The sequence below is a fragment of the Centruroides sculpturatus genome, unplaced genomic scaffold (genome assembly GCF_000671375.1).
Source record: "Centruroides sculpturatus isolate CEXI.00-Female unplaced genomic scaffold, Cexi_2.0 scaffold208, whole genome shotgun sequence".
Lineage (NCBI taxonomy): Eukaryota > Metazoa > Arthropoda > Arachnida > Scorpiones > Buthidae > Centruroides > Centruroides sculpturatus.
In genome coordinates, this window is record NW_019385210.1 from 137394 (window position 1) to 157908 (window position 20515).

Genomic DNA, 20515 nt, shown 5'->3' on the forward strand with positions numbered 1-20515 from the left:
GAAGAGAAATACACCAATCATGGAGAAGAATGATAGCCACAAACAGGAAAGTGACGTATAAAGAGAATGAAAGAGACTGGCAAAGACAAAGTGAAAGTGAAGAAAGACAAAAAGAAATGTAAGTTGGAATTAGTTTTAAATGTACAAATATATAAAATGTTAACGTTTATTGTAAAATGTCAACGTTTAACGAAAAATGTCAGTGTTTAATGTAACAATTATTGGTTTTAATACAGGAATGTTTTAAAATTAATATTGATTGTAATTGGAATGAATTATTGGAGGATAGACGGAATAGAAAGAAAGAACATTAAAATAGTATGAATTTTATAATTTATTATCGTAGGCATAAGAATTTTAAAAATATTGTCGGTAAATTAAGTTTGTTTGAATTTTATTTAGAATTTGTTTGTCAAATACCTGCTGAAGAGGGACGTACAAGTCCGAAATGCAAATTGTATGTGTCCAGGTAATTGTAAAATAAAACAATTTTAATCTGTGTAACTGTGAGGCTGTAATCTTATACACCAGTATGATAAGTCCTATTAATAGAAATACACTGATATAGTGATTGAAAGAATAATTTTGAGTAAATTAAGGACATTATATTTTATTAATTAATATGCATCTAACATTTTTTCCATCTAAATTATTAAATGTTTCAAATGCTATTATAAAATCACAATCAAGTTGTATAGCTACACATTTCATTAATTTAACATAATATTGCAATCAAATCCTTAATTATCTACCTTTATCTATTCAGCAGAAGAAATACACAAACTAAATTTTTGATTTGTATCATCATGATGGAAATACCTATAAACCAGGGATTCCCAACAGTGTCAATGGACTTTTGAAAGGGGTTGATAGAGCTGAAAGGTTCAATTGAGGTTTGATGGAAAAATCAAATGATTATTGTATTTTCTTGAGAATTTCAGATAATTTGCAAATAATAACAATCATGTGAAAATTCATTAACTGATTTATATCAAGTAAATTATTATTACATAAAATCTTGGAAAATAACACTAAAAAATTTAAGACTGTTGATTGAAGAGAGTATTTTCTATATGGGGTCAATGAAAGAAAAAAGTTGAAAACCCCTGCTATAGACAATTCAATTAAAAAATAATGTTGACAATCACAAAGATTCATTTGAATTTTAATCTGGCAAAGTGAATAGGCATGATATCTATGATTTATCCAGTAGCAGTAATTTATAGTTAGCACGTGCATGCACATGTATATAGTATTACTGTGAGACAAATACCATATTTCCCATAATAATTGCCCACGGGCAATTATTACAGGAAATATGGCAATTTTTCATTTTTGGTGGGCTATTATTAAAGTAAGAAAAAATATTGATGTAAGAAGACAAACAGCATGAATCAAAAATGTAAAACTAATGTAAGAACCAATGTAAAGCTAATTAAATTAGAATATTGTGACAAATCTAATCGAGTCTTCTTCATTTTTCCAACTTTATTGAGGCAGAGCATTAGTGAAGCCTCTTCTATGTGGCTTACAGAATTGTGTCATTCTCATAATCTGTTTAATCAATTTTTGATTAAATTTTGCTATTTTCCATTAATTGCAATGAGGAATCCAAAAATGTAATAAAAATGGGGGGTTGTGACTTTGTTTTCGAGATATAAGATTGTTTCACAAGCACACATGACAAAGTGATGTTGTGCGATGTTTCACAGTCACCAGCATATCTTCTATGGGCTTAGAGAATCAATTTCATTCTCAAATTTTAATGGGCCAAATTTGATAAAATTTTGCCATTTTCCATTAATTGAGACAAGGAATCCAGAAATGTAATGTGGATCCATTTAAATGTAAAAAATCATGCAACAAGTTGCTTAACTTTCCCAGCAATATTTAAAATTACCTGTGTGGTGCCATCTGTTACAATATTTCAATAAAAACTTATATTTTTAATTATTATAAAATGGCAAAAAGCATAATTTTGAGTGTAGGGATGAATTTTATAAAAAAACTAGATTCTAATAATGAATAAAATCGTCATTAAGTCAACCCTACTCAAGAAACAACACATGAACTCTTATATCTTCCACCCCATCAACCTTTAACCACCAAAATTTAATAGCATCAATTTCCCTATACACAAACATCCCTGTAAAATTTCAGATATTTTCAACAAAAAGCACAGGAGTTAAGCTTCAAAGAGGGTGAAGAAAATTGTGCCTCCCCTACACACTAACATCCACACATACAGAAAAACTCCTAGATTTATTTTTGCATTTCTCAACATTTCAAGGTGCCCAGTCCAAAAATATAAAAATCATTGGTGGGATCATTTTTTGATCTATCACCATACTTTCCCATTATATATAACAGAGCTGGGAAAATAAAAATAGGAGCCCATGACTTTGTTTTTGATGTACAGAAGTATTAAAGTGACAATGCCTATGCTTTCTGATGTAACCGAGTGCATCTAATGGGATTTAGGCATAGGTGTCAAAAATAAAAACAGCATTAAGTGCAAATAACAGAAAGGAGGTGCAAAAAAATAAACTAACACAAGAACAAAACAATTGATGATGACTGCTTTGTTCTTGGATCACATCTTTATGTCGACAAGTGCAAGGATTCTCTCCCCCATAGCCAGCAGGTACAAGGATCACACCTTGTGTGCCTAACAAATGCAAGGATTGCTTCTTTCTTTTTGGCTCCACCTCAATTCTATTGCAATAAGACAAAGACACACAATGTCCTAGTTGATATAATATTTTTGAATATCAGTCAATTATTCGATAATACGAGGGGGCTTCAAAAAGTTCATGGAAAAAGTATAGTATGAAAAAACAATTTCAGTTATGATGTTTATTTTTCAAGGTTTGCTCCATTAAGGTCGATACACTTCTGGAAACATTGATACCAGCCTTTAAGTTTGTCTAAGTAGAACTGAGGGCCTTATGATCTGACCATGTCAGAGCAGCTGTTTTTACATTTTCAAGTGATGGAAAATTGCTACCTTTCAGCAACTTATTTATTTGCAAGTTGTTGACTTCTTTGGAGCGTTATTACCATAAACTTGTTTCAGAGCATCTACGATTTGCCTATTCTCCCAACCAAGTTTCACCATGAACTTTATATTTGTTCTGGTCACGATTTTGGTGGATTTCATGTTGCTTGAATGGTGCTTGACTTTCAACTGGCAGCGCTGCATTCTTACCTGCATTTAAGGGTTCATGTTTGAACATGTTATAAGATGTTGGTACAAGAATGTTCAGGTGCATTGAAATCAAAATCCTTCCAAACAATTTTTAGTTATGGACTTTTTCCACGAACTTTTTGAAGCACCCACGTATGTATCACCACTAATGTATTGGTATTTAGGTCAACTGATTTAACTTATCTAATAATACAAAGTTAGAAGGACCATTATTAGAATATGAGTATTATTACAGGAAATATGGTATGTAATTACAAAATAACTTAGTCTGACTAGCTACTATTTAAAGTGGCTGCAGAGAATTGAGGTAACTAGGCTTAAAAAAGCCAAATATATGACTAATAGAAGGAAGATTAATAAAAATGTACAAATATTTATTCCGAATGTTAAATGCGATTTATAATTTTTTTTTTTTTTGCATTATATACACATATACATCTGTCCATAATGCAAAAAATTGCATTGGTTCACAGCTGTCCAATTTTAAATCATAAATAGTAATAAAGATAATTAATGGATTGATATAAGTTCTCTCTTCTGATAGTTGACAAAAACAATTTTCACTTCATGCCAGGAATGTTATATAGCAGAGAAATCACATCTAACTGATGTTAAAAATGTGTATTTATTAAAAACTGAGTACTTTCCATGACATACAGCCTTTGTCATTAGGCAAAAAATTGAACAAATTCTCTCTTCTGCAAGAAACTGGATGTTAATTGGGATATGATACTTTATTGGAGAACAAGATAAAAAGAACTGCTACTGGATAAAATGCATACAAGAATAAGCAAGGAAAAATAATTTGTAACAGCAATATATTAAATGCTTGAAAAATTAAATACTAAACAAAAAAAGTTATGTATAGACCTAAAAATTTTACATAATGATATTCCTTTCATAACAATTAACATTCTTACAAGAATTTTGAAGTAAATTAACTAATTAATTAGTTAACATGGAACATTTTAAATTGAGAATTGATTTTTAATCTTAAAGATAAAAAATCAACATTTTAACTTTAAAACTAACCTAATTTAAGAGGAATCCAATCTTCACCAATAGTAAATTTTTTCAGTTGTACTAATAAATAATCTGGGAATGTACGAAATCGAGTTGTTCTAAAACAGAATAAATTGATGATGATTATTATTAGATAAATGTAAACAATTTTCCTAAACATGAAAAAAACCACTTACTTTTGTGCTGTGGATTTACTATTTATAGCTGAACTATAAAAATCATCAACCATTTCTGAAGCAGCAAAGGTTTCTATACAGGCAGTCAAAGGAATAAATGGCCGAACAATTTCACTTGAATCTCTATAATATTGAAATATTTAGAGAAAATAAAGTCAAAATAAAAAATTACACTTTCATCACATGTCCATACATTTTTTCTCCTTTTGCTTCTTTTTCAAGTTTTTTTAACTGATATTCTTCTAGTTTCTCTATTAAATAAAAACAGTTATAAAATAAATTTTATAAAACTAATACATTTTCAAGTAGCCTCCCAAAAGATACTTGCATGCTGAAAAATTCAACAAACCCTTATTCAAAGCAGCATTCATTGGTATAGGAAGAGATAATAAATATTCTGTCCTTGTAGTATATTTTACTTTTCCAGATTGTAGACACTGTATTCGTTCTTCAAATTGATATTTAAAACAGTCAGCTGGATTCTCTTGATTACGATTATTCCGCTTTTAATATAAAAATATCCATTATACACTTAAATTCAGTGATACTATATTAAATCCATTATACACTTAAATTCAGTGATACTATATTAAAATAATAGAAAAACTCATTACCTCTAAAATATTAATTAAATGCAAAAAGAATTCTTGGGCATCTTGCTGTCTTTTTGTAGAAAATTCTGGATGACCTTTACCAATAAGATTTTTAAACATTTGAGGCCTAATTTCTATTTGACTCTATTAAAGAAAAGGTAAAAATGATAAACTTGAAAGCTGATAATTATATCACAATTTCTTTATTATAATTTCTTATTAACTACAATTGGTTCAAATGACTGGATCATTGATGGAATCTTAGTTAAACAATTCTCACATTTACAACAAAAATCCTACCATTTATAACTACAAAAATTTTTAAACACTTTACATCATAATACAATATTGTAATAATGACAACAATATATTTTTTATAATAACTTAAAACATCCCAAATTTTTGTATTCTTTGACAAATACTATTTCAAAATCATCAATAATAAAGATATAAAAACTAAAAAGTAAAAATTTTAAGAAGTTTGACTCACAAATCATCTAGCTAGAAAACAGTATTCATGTTTATGTCCATCTGTTTTAGAATGATTTTAAAATTTAAGTTTTGAGAAAACAAACAGTCATTAAATAAGAACTAACTATATATAAAGATATTGTTAAGAAAATAGTAAATAATTTTAAATATTTCACTAAATTAAATACTTGCTATTGATTGTGTTTGTAATTGAACAAAATTACAACTTAAGAGTCTTTAAAAAAATAAAATAATAAAAATAAATAAATAAAATAGAAAGAAGCAAGACAAAGATCATATAGCCTCAAAATATAGATCTAGCTAGGTGATATATAATTTGTATTTTCTTATATTCTATTAAAGAGGTTAATGTGAATAGAATTTCAAGAAAATCACAAATTCCTGAAAGGAATAAAATTAAATAAATTGATTTTACAAGTTCATAAAAAAAAGGATAATTGCAATTTCTACATTTATCATAATTTTCATTCATATTAAACAGAAAATTAAACAATTTACAATAATTATAATTATTTGCTTTTTGTCCAATATTGTAATAAATCTTCTGAACAACTATAATGTAATTTGTTAAAATTTTAAAAACTCATCACACCACAGTTTTCAATTAGAAAGCTCAGAGATTTTATTAAACCAATATATACATTTTGGACCATATACCCTTCCTCAGTTGGTTATAATTCAAGTGTTTTCATATTTTCCAATTTGTAGTACATATGTCAAATACAAATCTACCATATCTACTGTACATGTCATAGAAATTAGGAGGATGTTACAGATTGTGAATTAAAATTTATTGTATTTGACAAATTTTAATTCACAATCTGTAACCTCCTCCTATTTTCTATGACATGTACATATCTATTCTGTTACAATATTTACATGTCATAGAAACCAGAAGAGAAGCACATATTGTGAATTAAAATCTAATGTCAAATACAAATTGAAAAATATGAAAACACTTGAATCATAACAGAGGAAAGATATATGGCCCAAAATGTATATATTAGTTTAATAAAATCTGAGCTTTCCAATTGAAAACTGTGGTGTGACAAGTTCTTAAAATTTATAGCAAATTACATATAACTGTCCAGAAGATTTAATTTGTAAATGACATTTGATAATCTAATGTTTCATATCATGAATCATCAAAATTCTTCCTAAATATTATGGACTAACCTTATTTTCGTTTGAATCTTCTGGTGGTGGTTTTGAATATTCACCTGATAATAATCCATGTGCAAGTTTAGCCCTAAAAATAATTAAATTGTACTTAAATATTAATGCAATTATTGCAACTATTAAAAAAACTACTAAAAATGTGATATCATATTTAAAAAAATTGTTACCTATATAACAAAATTATTAAATCATAGGAACATTAAATTTTCAAATTAATAACAAATACAATGCTATATTAAATATAAGGCCTGTAAAGAAATGAACACACTTTGAAATTTGTGTATAACTTCATACAATGTTTGTTTATGCCAATTTAACAATTAATAAGCTTATTATTATAAATTATTATTCATAAATAAAAATATTCAAATTCTCTTCTTATATATCTTCTGAATAGTGAATTAATATAAAAATTATAAACAAATCTGCTGTAAAATAATTATACATATAGTGTGTATTATTACATCATACAATTGAACGTACTTCATAAGCAATATGCAAATTAAAATGCACACCATTTACCATCTCCATAATGGTGGTACCAAAAACATTATGACTTAAGTTTTTACAAAATGCCACAAGGAAAAGAACTGAGTTAAAAAGAAATGAATTATGTATCATGGACAATGGAAATCTTAGACTGCATCATTTCTGAAAAGATGTACTGCTATAATTCAAAATATTGCTAAAAAGGTGACCAATATAGGATAAACAAACAAGAAATCAGAAATAAGCCCTATATGATAGAAGGAAAAGAAGAGTCTTCCATCTTGCCACCTCACAAAAGGAATGTCTACATGTACCATTGCTGCTAGTTTGTCACCATAAGTGTCATATGCAACAGTAGCTAATAATTGAAAAATAACGACAATGTTGTCTATATTAAACTCATGCAAAACCTAAGCTTACAATTACCTGAAACAAAACAGACTAGAATAGAATTCGTTTATAATAGAAGGAAAAAAAATCAATAATGAGTTGGTCTGACAAATGAAAAAAATGTGGTGTTTTCAGATGAAAAGAAGTTTAAATTGGATGGACCAGATGGTAATAGATATTATTGAGATGATTTAAGAAAGCAAACGAAGGAATATTTTAGCAAACAGATGGGAGGTGGTAAAGTCATGATTGTCATTAAAAGCAAATACTGACCAAAAGCAATGTCATCATAATTAATGATATTTTGATATTTGTCTGAAGTCATTCTATGTTATTTTTTTACATTTGGACCACTGATTAGATGAAATGAATGGATATTCCAGCAAGACAATACTCCCTGTCATAAATCTACATCTACCAAACTAGTTTAAACAAGAAAAAAATAGATGTAATGAACTGCCATTGCATAGTCAAGACTTAAATCCCATAAAATATGTGGGCAATGCTTTCTGAAATGGTCTAAGCTAACAAACAATACACAACTGCTGATGAACTGACAGTTGCAATTTATAATTGTTGGGATAAAATAAACTTACATGAACTGCAATACTTGTCGGAAACAATGCCTAATAGGATTTACAAGCTACTTCAAAACAAAGAAAATTATATTATTAAAATTTCATGTATAAGGGCAAATTTACTGTGTGTATAATTATTTTATAGCAGATTTAGTTGTAATTTTTATATTAACTTACTACTCAGAAATATGAATATTTTTATTTATATATATGATGTATTTGTGAATAGTTATTTATAATATGCTTATTAATCATTAAATTGGTATAAACAAACATTGTGACATACATACACTTGAAATTTGTATATAATTTCTTCACAGGCCTTACATAATTCATTTTAATGTTCAATCAATACACTTTTACAATATACTGTTTAGTGTTACTTTATCATCAGATATTGTATTAATATTACAGTTATGTTGTGTTGTAATAAAAATCTTCAGAGAGACACAAAGCATCATTATTATTTTTTGTTGTTTAATTTACTTTTTGTAAAATGTTAATTTTAAGCTTCTTAATAAGATTGTAAGAGTTTGAAAAAGTTATTTAATATTCAATAACAAAATCTTAATAAAATTTCTCAAAATTTCAACTGTAGTATAATAGTAAATGAATAACTTACATTTGGCTGGTAAAATCATTTGATGGATCTAAAGGTGCATTCTGAAAAATTGCAGGTGCACCATCATAATATTTTCTACAAAAATCAGGAATACAAAACACCATCTGCATCACAGAATTAAGATAACATGAATTTCCTAAGTTAGCTAGTCCTGTGTATCCTGGTCCATACAATGGTGTTAATTCACTGCCACTTTCTTGTATAATATTCCATTCACGGATGCGTTGATTAAGATCAATTTCTAATTCAATCATTGATTTATCTGTCTAAATAATAAATTCAAATTAATAATAAATTAGGAAAAAGTAGCAAATTCAAAATTTAATATTTTATTCCATTACCTTTTCCATTTGGGCAATATTGATACCAAAATGAGCAAGATGTCTGGCAAGATTAGGATCTTCCACCATATCATCTTCATCATAAGAATAAACATCTGTTAAATAAATTTTCAAATAAGTAACTAATAATAATAAATTAAAACACACAAACAATGGAGTATATACCTCCACCAGCTGCAGTAATTGTGCCTAGTTTAACTACTAATGGATATCGAGTTTTTTCATAATGTTCAACAGCATGATTATTCCCTCCTGTGCCATCTTGATATTTTCTACCACACATTATACTTCCATCTGTCAAGTTGAGCCAAAGATTATCAGTTTTATCACACAGCTGACATTTCCAACCTTTTGGAGGAATTTTAACTCCATTGTCTAATTGCATCAATGAATTTGCATGTCTACATATAAATAGATGCAAAAATAAAATGTTAGTTGATAAACCAAGCTTTACTGTTTTGCACAAATATGTAATGTTATATGAATCTGAAATTTTCATATTGAAAGACAATTTTTTTAATTTAAAATAATAATATTAATTTGAAATATAGCATTAATAGAAATTCTGATAAATGCCAATTCAGTGTACTACACTGAATAGGCATTTGAATAAATATCATCTTAATTACTAGAATAAATTTTTAATAATTTGAAATTATTAATAGTAAATTGATCATTTTTATTAATTAAAATAATTTGCAAATATAAAGCCAAACTATTTGCTACATTTTTAGGCCAATTTTTAATTAGTTTTAAAATCAATTCATAACTAAAGATAATCTGGAAGTTTAGATTCATATAATTTACTTTGAAATTTTTCTTTTCTCTCCATCCCAAGTTCCTGAGAGTGCCTGAGCTTCTTCAATTTTAGCAGCAGAGTCACTTGCTAATATAGTATTTATAGACAATTGCACCTAAATAATAATATGCACATATTTAATATCTAAATTAAAAAACAAGATTATTTTTGACATTACACATTACAAAAAGTATACATTACTTGTTCTGGAAGATCTTCACAAGGAAAAGGAATTTGTACAAAATCAGGAAGAACTACAACAGAATAGAATTCTTCAAATTCATATTTTTTCTCATTCAAATCAAATCCTCCTTCAATACCTAAAATTATAAATAATTTCATATAGTTTTGAAATTGTAATTACCAATTTTACTTAGAATAAATATTACCAATTGCAAGTTTTGTAGGTTTTTTGTTTTCTGAGTCATTCTTTTGTGGTGTAATCTGAAATTTACAATACAAAACTTTAAACATAAAATAAAAATAATGTTAAGATACTATTAGAAAATGTTTAAATAATTAAAATTATTTTAATTACATATTAAAAATTTCTCAAAAATCAAGCAAGTAAAAAAAATGTATTAATTAAAAGATGACATTTCATCATACATAAATGATTTCAATCATTAGTTCAAACTTGATATTTAATGCAGATGAATAATGTTATAATTTTAGCAAATGTTTTATTATGTAAGGTCTCAGTTTGTTTTAATTAGTGGCGGCGCTGTTGTTGCCGCAGATCGCCATGTTGTTTTCTGTTGTTCATCCTTCTCGCTGCATGTTAAAGCTGGTAAGCTTCTAAAATTAAATTATTTATTAATTAATTGCGTTATAATCATTTTAAATATACCTAACNTACAGTAAATTTGGCCTGAAGAAGAGCCCAGGAGGGGCATCGAAAGCGTTTGCCAATCTTTGTTTGGAGTTTTCATGCCGGATATTGGTTAAGAAGTAAGCATATTTACTATTATTTTCTCCAATTTACATGAAGAGTGTGCATGCATACAACAATCTGCATTGTACTGTACACTATAAAAAAGTTTAATTCCTTATGAATATGGATATGGTCTTATGTGTGAGGTCTCATTTTGTTTAAATTAGTGACAGCGCTGTTGTTGCCGCAGATCGCCATGTTGGTTTTTGTTGTTTGTTCTTATCGCCGCAAGATCAAGCTGGTAAGCCTCAAAGATTAAATTATTCATTAATTAATTGCATTATATTCGTTTATTAATTCATAACGTTGTCACTCGACGCCGATCTAAACCTTATATGGCGCAGTCAACAGTGAAAAGAACATTTCATTAACAAAATTGTTAATATTAAACTTTTAGAACTTTGTTTCACCCGTCGCCATTAACAACGAGCAAAAATCAAGAGTTTAAATTGTTCAAATGTATTAAACAAAAGATATAAATTCATAAAAGTTATAAATTCGAAGAAGTAGATTATTACTAATATCGTAAATTATAAATAGAAAAAGAATTAATTTTAACGTTGAAATTTGCTCACTGTTACGTAGGCCTGACACTCTTCAGTCATTTCTCGCCAAGAACGCTAAATAGATCTCGCCAAGATCGGTTGCTTATCAACACGAGCATTTGTTATAAATTCACATTTCCGGTGAAAGTTGAAAACTTCACTTCAGAATTATGACAACCATAAATGACGAGTTGAACTCTTTAACGTCAGAAGATATAAAACACTTTACTGTCGCCCAGTTGAAAGCTGATTTACGTTTGCGAAATCTTTCTTTACTTGGAAGCAAAGACTGTTTAATTTCTCGCATCATGGATGATAATATAAAAAGAAAACAGCAGGGAAATTTAGATGAACTCACTACTCTTAGGATGCAATCGAGTGACAAAGATGATGACGCTAAAATAATTCCTGACAGAGCAGAATTATTAAAGCAAATCCAACTGTTACAAAAACAAGTCAAAACCCTAAATAATCGCAACAATACGCCACAAATTCCTGCACCTACTTCGCAACTGGATCCTAATATTGCCGCAGTCCTGACCACGCTAATGGAATCCCAAAAACAGTTGATTGAAAGACAAATAAATTCGCCAAGTACTATTCAAATCACGTCAACTAATGACACGGCAAATTCCATTCCGATATTTCGTGGTGATATGATTGATAATGCGCTCGAGTGGCTAAACGAGGTTGAAAGAATTTCAACATTGGCAAACTGGACTGATGAACTCAAATTGACTAATACTATCTCACGTCTCGCTGGATCTGCTAGAAATTGGCAATTAACTCAAGGTAACTGTTACAATAATTGGATAGAATGGAAAGTTGCCCTTACATCAAGATTTAAAAGACGTATTACCATGCAAGAATTTTTAGCTTATCAAGCTGATCGGAAACTGAAAAGGAACGAAAGCTTGGTTGATTACATATATGCCAAAGAGGCTCTCTTGGAAAAAGCTCCTTTTACTATCCCACAGCCAGATCGAATTTCAATGATCATTGGTGACATCACTGGAGAAAAATGGCCAACAAACCTTATATATGGAATTTTATAACTACTGCCAAATGTATCTGCATTGCAGACACTTATGAATATAGTATGGTTACAGTTACAGTAGGAAGATTATAATGTGTAAAAATGTGTATTATTGTATATTAAAACAACAGATAACTACTGTCTATTGGCATTAAACCCTTGGCATTAAACTATTGGCATTAAGCACTTTCAACATTTTACATTTTTATCAATGTCATCTTCAGAATGTTAAAATTTCAAAAAAGAATAACATTAAATATTCAAAAAGGAATTCATATTTTTTCTAAGTTAAATTTAAACCAACATAAACATGAAAACAGCATGACAATAGAGATAAATTAGTATGAAATAACAATAAAATTACATAAAATAATAAGATAAACATTTACATGTCGTTAGTAAATTTAGAATTACAGCAAACAGGTAATACCATGACAACGAAAATGTTAAATGCCCAAATTTCTAAAAAGTGATATGCAAATTCTTGGAAAGTCCAACATAGATTTATTACATGTTCCATTCTTTCAATAAATAATAAAATCAGATAAAAGTAACTTTTTTGTCAATACATTGCATTAACAGTAAAGTCTCATTGCATTTTGCCACATGATTCCTTTCCACCACACTCCTAGAAAGTTCTGTAGTACACTTGTCACAGATATCATTCTGGTGTTCAGTAAGAGAAATTTGTAATTTTCTTGTCGTGGCATGATGTAAAAAGAAAATATTTGCATTGCTGTCTGGCTATTTTAATGAAACCAAATAAACTCCCAATTTTTCTAGTGGGGAAAATATACCTCTGTCAATGCAAAGGAGACTGTGCAAGGTTATTTGCAGTTTAATCAGACAAATAAGCCCACATTTCTTAAAAATTTTGATGATGCATAATGAAATGGCCCTAGTTATAGAATGAAAATGTAAATTTCTCACTTTCTGCAATCAATGCTGTGGGCAGAAAGAGCGAGACACATACCCAGTTATTATGTTTAAATTTTGCATGCGTATATCCTACTTTGCAAGTTGCTGTTGCTATAATGTTGTAGGCTATGGTCATCGGGCACTATAGTGTTTGTCTGGTCGAAGTGGTTGCATCTCGATCGATATAAGTCTGACCACATAAGTTGCCAGAGGAAAGAGTGAGTTCTGTGTTGCTGATGTCACTTCTACACAAGACCCTCTGGTGGTGTCCATAGGCATTCGCACCCTCAATGTGTAATTCATTACATATTAAGTAGTGAGAGGATGAAAGTAGATAATTCTGTGTCTATAGTATCATTAATTGTAATTGTTGTGTTTATGTTTACAATGGTGCATGGTTATGTTGTGTTCATTTTTGTTTGTGACTGTTTGAGTTATTTTTTGATGAGTGTCTGAAGTTTTAATATGATCTAGTGTTTCTGTTTGCTAATATATATAATAAAGATGAACTAAACATTGTGGTTATTCAACTAAATTAGAATGTACCTTTAATAATGGAAAAAGTTTAAATAATACTATATTTTCAATTCAGTTAATGCTATCTTTAAATGTGGTCAGTTGAAAATTAAATATCAGTTGGTAAGGAAGAAAGATGGGATAAATCAAGTGGAAAGTGGACTCTGACAATGACAACTAATGTCAATCACCACCATTCACATGGTCCACTTGAAATTACCTCCGATGGCTATTTAAAACTGTGAATATAAGATGTCACTAATTTTACGATGCATCTCAGTTACAGACAAGCAAAAATGAATTAAATAATAAAAATATTTTAGAATCAAGGAAATAAAATATATATTTATATATAATAATTTTCTTACTCTAATTTGTTCTCCATCAAACTGTTCTTGACTATATTTACGTTGCATTGTTGGACTTGACAAAGTAGAACTAACATCTTGCATGTGGACAATAGGAATTTTATCTGGATTTTCTTTAAGCTGATGTACAATTTCCTGTATTTGTTCAATAAATAAACTAGCATGTTTTTCAGCTAATAAATTGGTGATTACCTAGAATAAAATAATTTCCTAATTAAATTTATTTTTAATAATAGAAATGACTATCCATATGTAACAATTTAATGATAGAAATATCTATATTTATATTAAAATATCACCTCAATCTTAATCAATCTCCATAAAACTTCATAAGTTAAAGAAACAAACTAGGATTGAGCTTGATGAGACAATGGCTGTAAACTGAACATATCATACTAACCAGAGCAGACAAGTAAAGAGAGATAGTTATAACGTAAATTTTTAATTTGAGAAATAATTATACTCAAAAAAGGAAACTTGAGTATAAGAATATATGAATAAGAATGTTAGAAACTTGGAAAGTTATACAGAAGAAACAGGCTATAAAGAAATAGACAGAAATTCCATAAAGAATGTGGAAACAAAATTGAAAAAGTTATTGAAACACCTGTCCAGATGCTATGAAAGGGGCCATAACTACAGTAGCTAGTCCTCCAAAACTATTTGCATAAGTTAAAATCTACAGGAAATATTGGGATCTTAGATAAATAATAAAAAAGCGTAGTTCTTCTAGATATATGCTGAAAGAAACATTGGCAGCATGACTAAGGGCAATATCCATCAATGGTTAAAAACAGTTATGTCCTAAAGAAAATGTTGATTTAACTGATATTAAGAGAGGACTATCTCACTACAGTAGAGTTTGAATTGCTATATTGAAAACAACAATTAAAACTAGTTGAGATAAGAGTGAGCATTCCACTATGAGAAAAACAACTTACTCCAACATCCACAATTTAAGAAAATAAAGTTTAAAATAATATCCAATATTTTACACATCATAATTTTTGAATTAAATTTTAAATCCAATGGAAAATTTTATATACATTAGACAGGGGTCCAAATTAACTGGTCCAAGCAGAAACTTTGGCAGAACTGATAGTGAGAGAAGTAGAGGCAGAGGTGTTGAAACAGTTTGAAAATAAAATAAAATTTTAAAGAAGGTCTGTCAATGACATACTGGTCATCTAGAAACAACCAGTACATACAGGATCCTTTATGCAGGAATTTTTCAATATTTCTTTAGATTAAAAATTAAGAATAGAGCAGAAATCAGATGATAAAGTTCATGTTTTGGGTATGTGGATAAAAAAAGTATTAAACAATATGAAACCAGGAGAGACCAAAAACAGGCCATCAAACCAATTTACATTCCATTTGACTCTTGAGACCAGTATAAATACAAAAAGGAAATGTTTAAAACTTTCATAGAAAAAACTGTTTCAGTTGTGTTCCAAATGGAAATTTCCTTGAAGCTAAACTACATTTTTCAAGAATCTGGAAAAAGAGCATAGGTTCTACAATAAAAACTTTGAAGGGATAGTTTTAAGCACAAAAGAATGCAGCACCCAAAAATGCCAAAACAGAGAAAAAAGTTTCTTTACACTATATAGACAGCAAGTTTCCACAAAATCTTAGAGAAAACAATACAGTAAAAATAATAGTACTTAAAAGAAATCCTATCCTTTCTGATTGCATTAGGAATGAACGAAAAAACAGGACAAAATGCAAAAGTTAAAATTATATATAATAACAATAGAGAAACAAATGCAAAAGCAAGCAAATTACATTAGAACAAAAAAAAAGACCCTAAATGCCTGACTCAAGGAGGATTTGGATAATTATACAAAATGTAGAATGACAACAATTTTGGCAGAGACAACCTTAGATGAATAAAAATAAGTTATTTGGAAAAATATGAGCTTATTGGAAGAAATAAGAAAAAACTTCATGACAACAGAAAAACTATAGATTTGTGAGAAAGATTGATAATCAGAAATGATTAACACCAGGGATGAGAATTCATTACTGACAGCATGGAAATGGATAGTCAAAGAAAAAAAATTCCTTCACAGGATGTCCATTCTTCTCAAAGTTTCTCTTCCTGCTTTATCAAGTGTGAGATTGTGTTTCTGAACACACCCATCATCTCTGCCAGTTGCTGATAGCTGGTGCTAGGGGGTTATCTTTTGATTTGATCTAGCAGATCAATTTTCTTAAAAGTGTCAATTCTGTTCATGGCATCTTGAAGCAAACATTGGAAAACCAAATGACAAGTGCTCCTTCTGCCCTCCAGACAGTTAATGGCCACAAAGATGAAAGTGGGGTGGGAACATGGGGTATAAAATGAAGAATTTCCAAGAATTTCTCTCTCTTCATTTTGCATGGCAATGGTACACATCTTGAAACATTTGGTCCGTATAGTTAATCAAGCCAATTTGACATGCATGAGTGAGAAAGGGGAAACAAGGCCTGCACTCTTAAAAGGTGTCTTGTGTTTCTTAACAGCACAAAAGTTAATTGTCTTAATTGATAGTCTTGAACAAATTAGAAAAGCACATTATTAATGGGTTCTGGGTGGATATCATATTTTACAAAAGATATGTGAATGATGTTTGAGTTATTTCGAAAAAGGGCAACAGAACACATGAGTTTGTAGAAGCAATCAATAATCAAAATAATCAAAAAATTTCTTACTGGAACTAATTCAAATACATAATATAAGAAAACAACGCCTTCTATAACATTCCAGCAACAAAATTCAATACTCTAATAACGTTTTCGACCGATTTTATCGGCCTTCTTCAGTTACTGCTATAACGAAAACGAACAAAGTATTCGAAAATTTACGTAGAACAAAATTAAATTAAAAATTAACTGCGGTTGCGCAGATCGACGGAAAAATAAAATAAAATACGTAAATAAATAAATAACAATAATGCCTTCATCATTAACTTGTGTTATTGTAAAACNTGTTATTTATTTATTTACGTATTTTATTTTATTTTTCCGTCGATCTGCGCAACCGCAGTTAATTTTTAATTTAATTTTGTTCTACGTAAATTTTCGAATACTTTGTTCGTTTTCGTTATAGCAGTAACTGAAGACAGCCGATAAAATCGGTCGAAAACGTTATTAGAGTATTGAATTTTGTTGCTGGAATGTTATAGAAGGCGTTGTTTTCTTATATTATGTATTTGAAGCAATCAATAATAACAATAGTAATGGATTAAACCTTAAACTAGAACAACAAAGTTCTGAACAGATCCAGTTTTTGGATATAGACATCCAGTTGACAGGAGATTTTATAGCAATGGATATCTACATTAAACCAGTGAACAGTCCACTATACATTCTGGCTAACTCAAATGACCTGTATGAATACAGACTGTAGGCTTTCCATGCATCCATTAGAAGAGCATATTTATATTGCTCTAATGTACTAGACAGGATCAAGGAAATTAATCAAATCAAGAAAATAGCCATAAGTTTGGGATATAAAAAGAGTACAATACAATGGTATAATTAAAAAATATAATAAAGGCAAAAAGAAAAACCCAAAGAAATCAATGGTTCATGTATAATAAAAACATCAAGAACATTATGAAACAAGTGGTGGACTAAAACACATGCCAAATTTTCAAAAGGGCTCATAATTTATACAGTATTTTGAGAAAGAAAAAAGGTCAGCTCAAAAATGAAGATAAAGCAGGCATCACGTACCTTAGAAAAAACCTTTAACCGATGCGAAGTAAAAATTTAATAGTACAAACGTTTTCAGACCCCTCCTGGGTCCATCTTCAGGCAAAAATCGTTTGAAGATTTACGAAGTACGAAAAATATTCGTTTAGAACGATTTTTAAAAGCGAAAAGATAGAACGGAATCACGTGATCTATATCTGTGAACGTCATATCTTCTACGTCATATTCACAGATACTTAAATATTTTCCATCGTTTTTAAAGATTTTATGAATAACTTTGTTGTTAAGCCCACAAAACATATCACTTAATTTTTAGATAACCCATTTACTTCCTTTCTTTTAGGATTACGACGCACTTAAATCTCCTGTTGTAATAGGGCCTGCCATGCCAAAGAAAGAGAGATCTCATCTCTGGAATTGATCGGTGATGTAGTGTTGTATGCCTTGCATAATTCTATCTGCTCCAACCATTTGAGATGGTCTAAATATGAGGTGGTGGTGATTAATTTAGCATTTGAAAAGTCCGCAGTTATTTCTGGATCAGACGCGTAAGTTGATAAGGAAGTGGTACATTTATTTTGCTGGATGTCACGCATATGTTCTTTCAATCTGATCCCAACAGCTCGTTTTGTTGAGCCTATGTAAATTAAGTCCTTCCCAAAACGATGGTCCCTAAGTGGCACTTTATATACCCCCGGCATTCTTTCTTCCTTAGATTTGTCTTTTCCATTACGTAGAATACCAAATATGGTTGGGCATCTTCTGAAGGTTAAGGAGATACCCTTTTGCCGTGCGATTCTATTATGAAGTGATGTCAACAGTGGGTTGTAAGTAACTGACACCCTTGGTTTATCCTCCTTTTGGTTAGCATCTATTGAATTAATTCTTATAGAAGGAGACATCGTTTCTCCTAATCGTTGCGACATTTTTTGTATGATGTTATGGTATCCATGCTGTTTGGCCACTTCATATAGGTATTGTATTTCCTGTTCTAAGGCCTCTTGAGTAGAAGAGTGTGAGTAAGCCCTTTTAACTAGAGCCCTGAACGCCGCCATCTTGTATTGGACCGGGTCACATGAGTCTGCCGGGATATAAGTTGGATTGTCTGATGGTTTGCGGTACACAGAGGTGTGTATGATCGGTCCTCCGAAGTCAATATTCAAATCCAGAAAATGCACCGATGAGTCGCTGTGCTGTTCGACCTCCAGGGTGAGACCATATGGATTGTCGTTCATTTGATCCACGAATTGGGTGATGTTCGGAGGGTCTCTCCAGAGAACAATGATGTCGTCAACGTATCGTTTGTAAATTATGATGTTTTGGAGGAAATTCGGAAGTATTTTTCTCTCTAATTCTCTGATTACTAGTTCACATAGATCCCCGGAGACAGAACTGCCCATGGGGACCCCTTTATCTTGCGTGTACGTAAGACCTCCGAATTGAAAAATCGAGCTGTAATGAGAAAGGAAACTTATGAAAAGGGCCTTAAAGACTATATTGATGACACAAGATGTGTGGAAGCGGAGAACAACGCCATAGACAAATTGCATTCTAGGGTGAAACGATTCTCCAACACAAAATTAGCATCAAGATTAGGTATGCGGAATATAGTCATGGATGCACCTGACACCCCAAGTTATTTGCATATGCAAAAATTCACAAACAAGACCAGAAATTGAGACCGATTGTAGACAAGGCCAAGTCCCCTACACGCATGTTAGAAGTCTCTTTTCACAAAATGATCGCGCCACATTTAGAAGGGTACAGATACACGATTTCTAACTCAGTTGAATTAGCAGAGCTCCTCAAGGACACTGAACATCCCAGCTTTATTACGATCCTGGATTTCCGATCACTATATCCTTCGATCAAGATTCCTCCATGTTTTTGCAGAATCAGGGACTTACTGTTTACAATCGTAGGCAATGAAGAATTCCACCAACAAGTTCTAGAGTTGTCCCGCTTGATTTCTTACAGCTCGATCTTTCAATTCGGAGGTCTTACTTACACGCAAGATAAAGGGGTCCCCATGGGCAGTTCTGTCTCCGGGGATCTATGTNTCGCTGCATGTTAAAGCTGGTAAGCTTCTAAAATTAAATTATTTATTAATTAATTGCGTTATAATCATTTTAAATATACCTAACGTTGTCACTCGACGCCGATCTAAACCTTATAATTATAAACTAATGTTTTTCATAAGTGTTTACTGTGTAATTCTTTTCTTCACAAAGTGAAGATTCAGATAATAATCATCAAAATAAACAAAGATTTTTATAATATAGCCAGATTTCTATATTACAAATTTCTCTCTTCAACATTCCATAGAAACGTTATTGAAAATACATTTTTTTTTATTTACATTTAAAAATTTCCCATTTAACAAAGTGTAATTGTTTATAACAAATTTTTTAAGCAGGGTAAAGAAAAATTATTATATTGCTAAGTATTAAAATTGGTTAAAGTAGACTCATTTTTGCAATTGCTGCTGGCTGGACAACTATTACAATACAATAATTGCACTGTACAGTGTTCACAATGAGATGAAACATCTTTATCTAAGGATAATTTCAACTAATAACCTTTCAAACATGTCCAAACTGTAAGAA

At 30.1% G+C, this 20515-nt stretch overlaps 1 protein-coding gene across 1 annotated transcript in view; it reads right to left on the reverse strand.

Moving 5' to 3' along the window:
• The window catches only part of LOC111636169 (ubiquitin carboxyl-terminal hydrolase 5-like), a 52159-nt gene that overhangs the window by 12481 nt on the left and 19163 nt on the right, over positions 1–20515 (reverse strand). The window contains exons 3-15 of the mRNA XM_023381363.1: positions 10280–10334; positions 10092–10210; positions 9899–10005; positions 9257–9492; positions 9092–9186; positions 8751–9016; positions 6669–6741; positions 5022–5144; positions 4757–4910; positions 4601–4658; positions 4408–4530; positions 4237–4329; positions 3637–3681 (exon numbers count right to left, since the gene is read on the reverse strand). Of these exons, the coding sequence (XP_023237131.1) occupies positions 3637–3681; positions 4237–4329; positions 4408–4530; positions 4601–4658; positions 4757–4910; positions 5022–5144; positions 6669–6741; positions 8751–9016; positions 9092–9186; positions 9257–9492; positions 9899–10005; positions 10092–10210; positions 10280–10334 (1547 nt within the window). The remainder of the gene's footprint in view (positions 1–3636; positions 3682–4236; positions 4330–4407; positions 4531–4600; positions 4659–4756; positions 4911–5021; positions 5145–6668; positions 6742–8750; positions 9017–9091; positions 9187–9256; positions 9493–9898; positions 10006–10091; positions 10211–10279; positions 10335–20515) is intronic.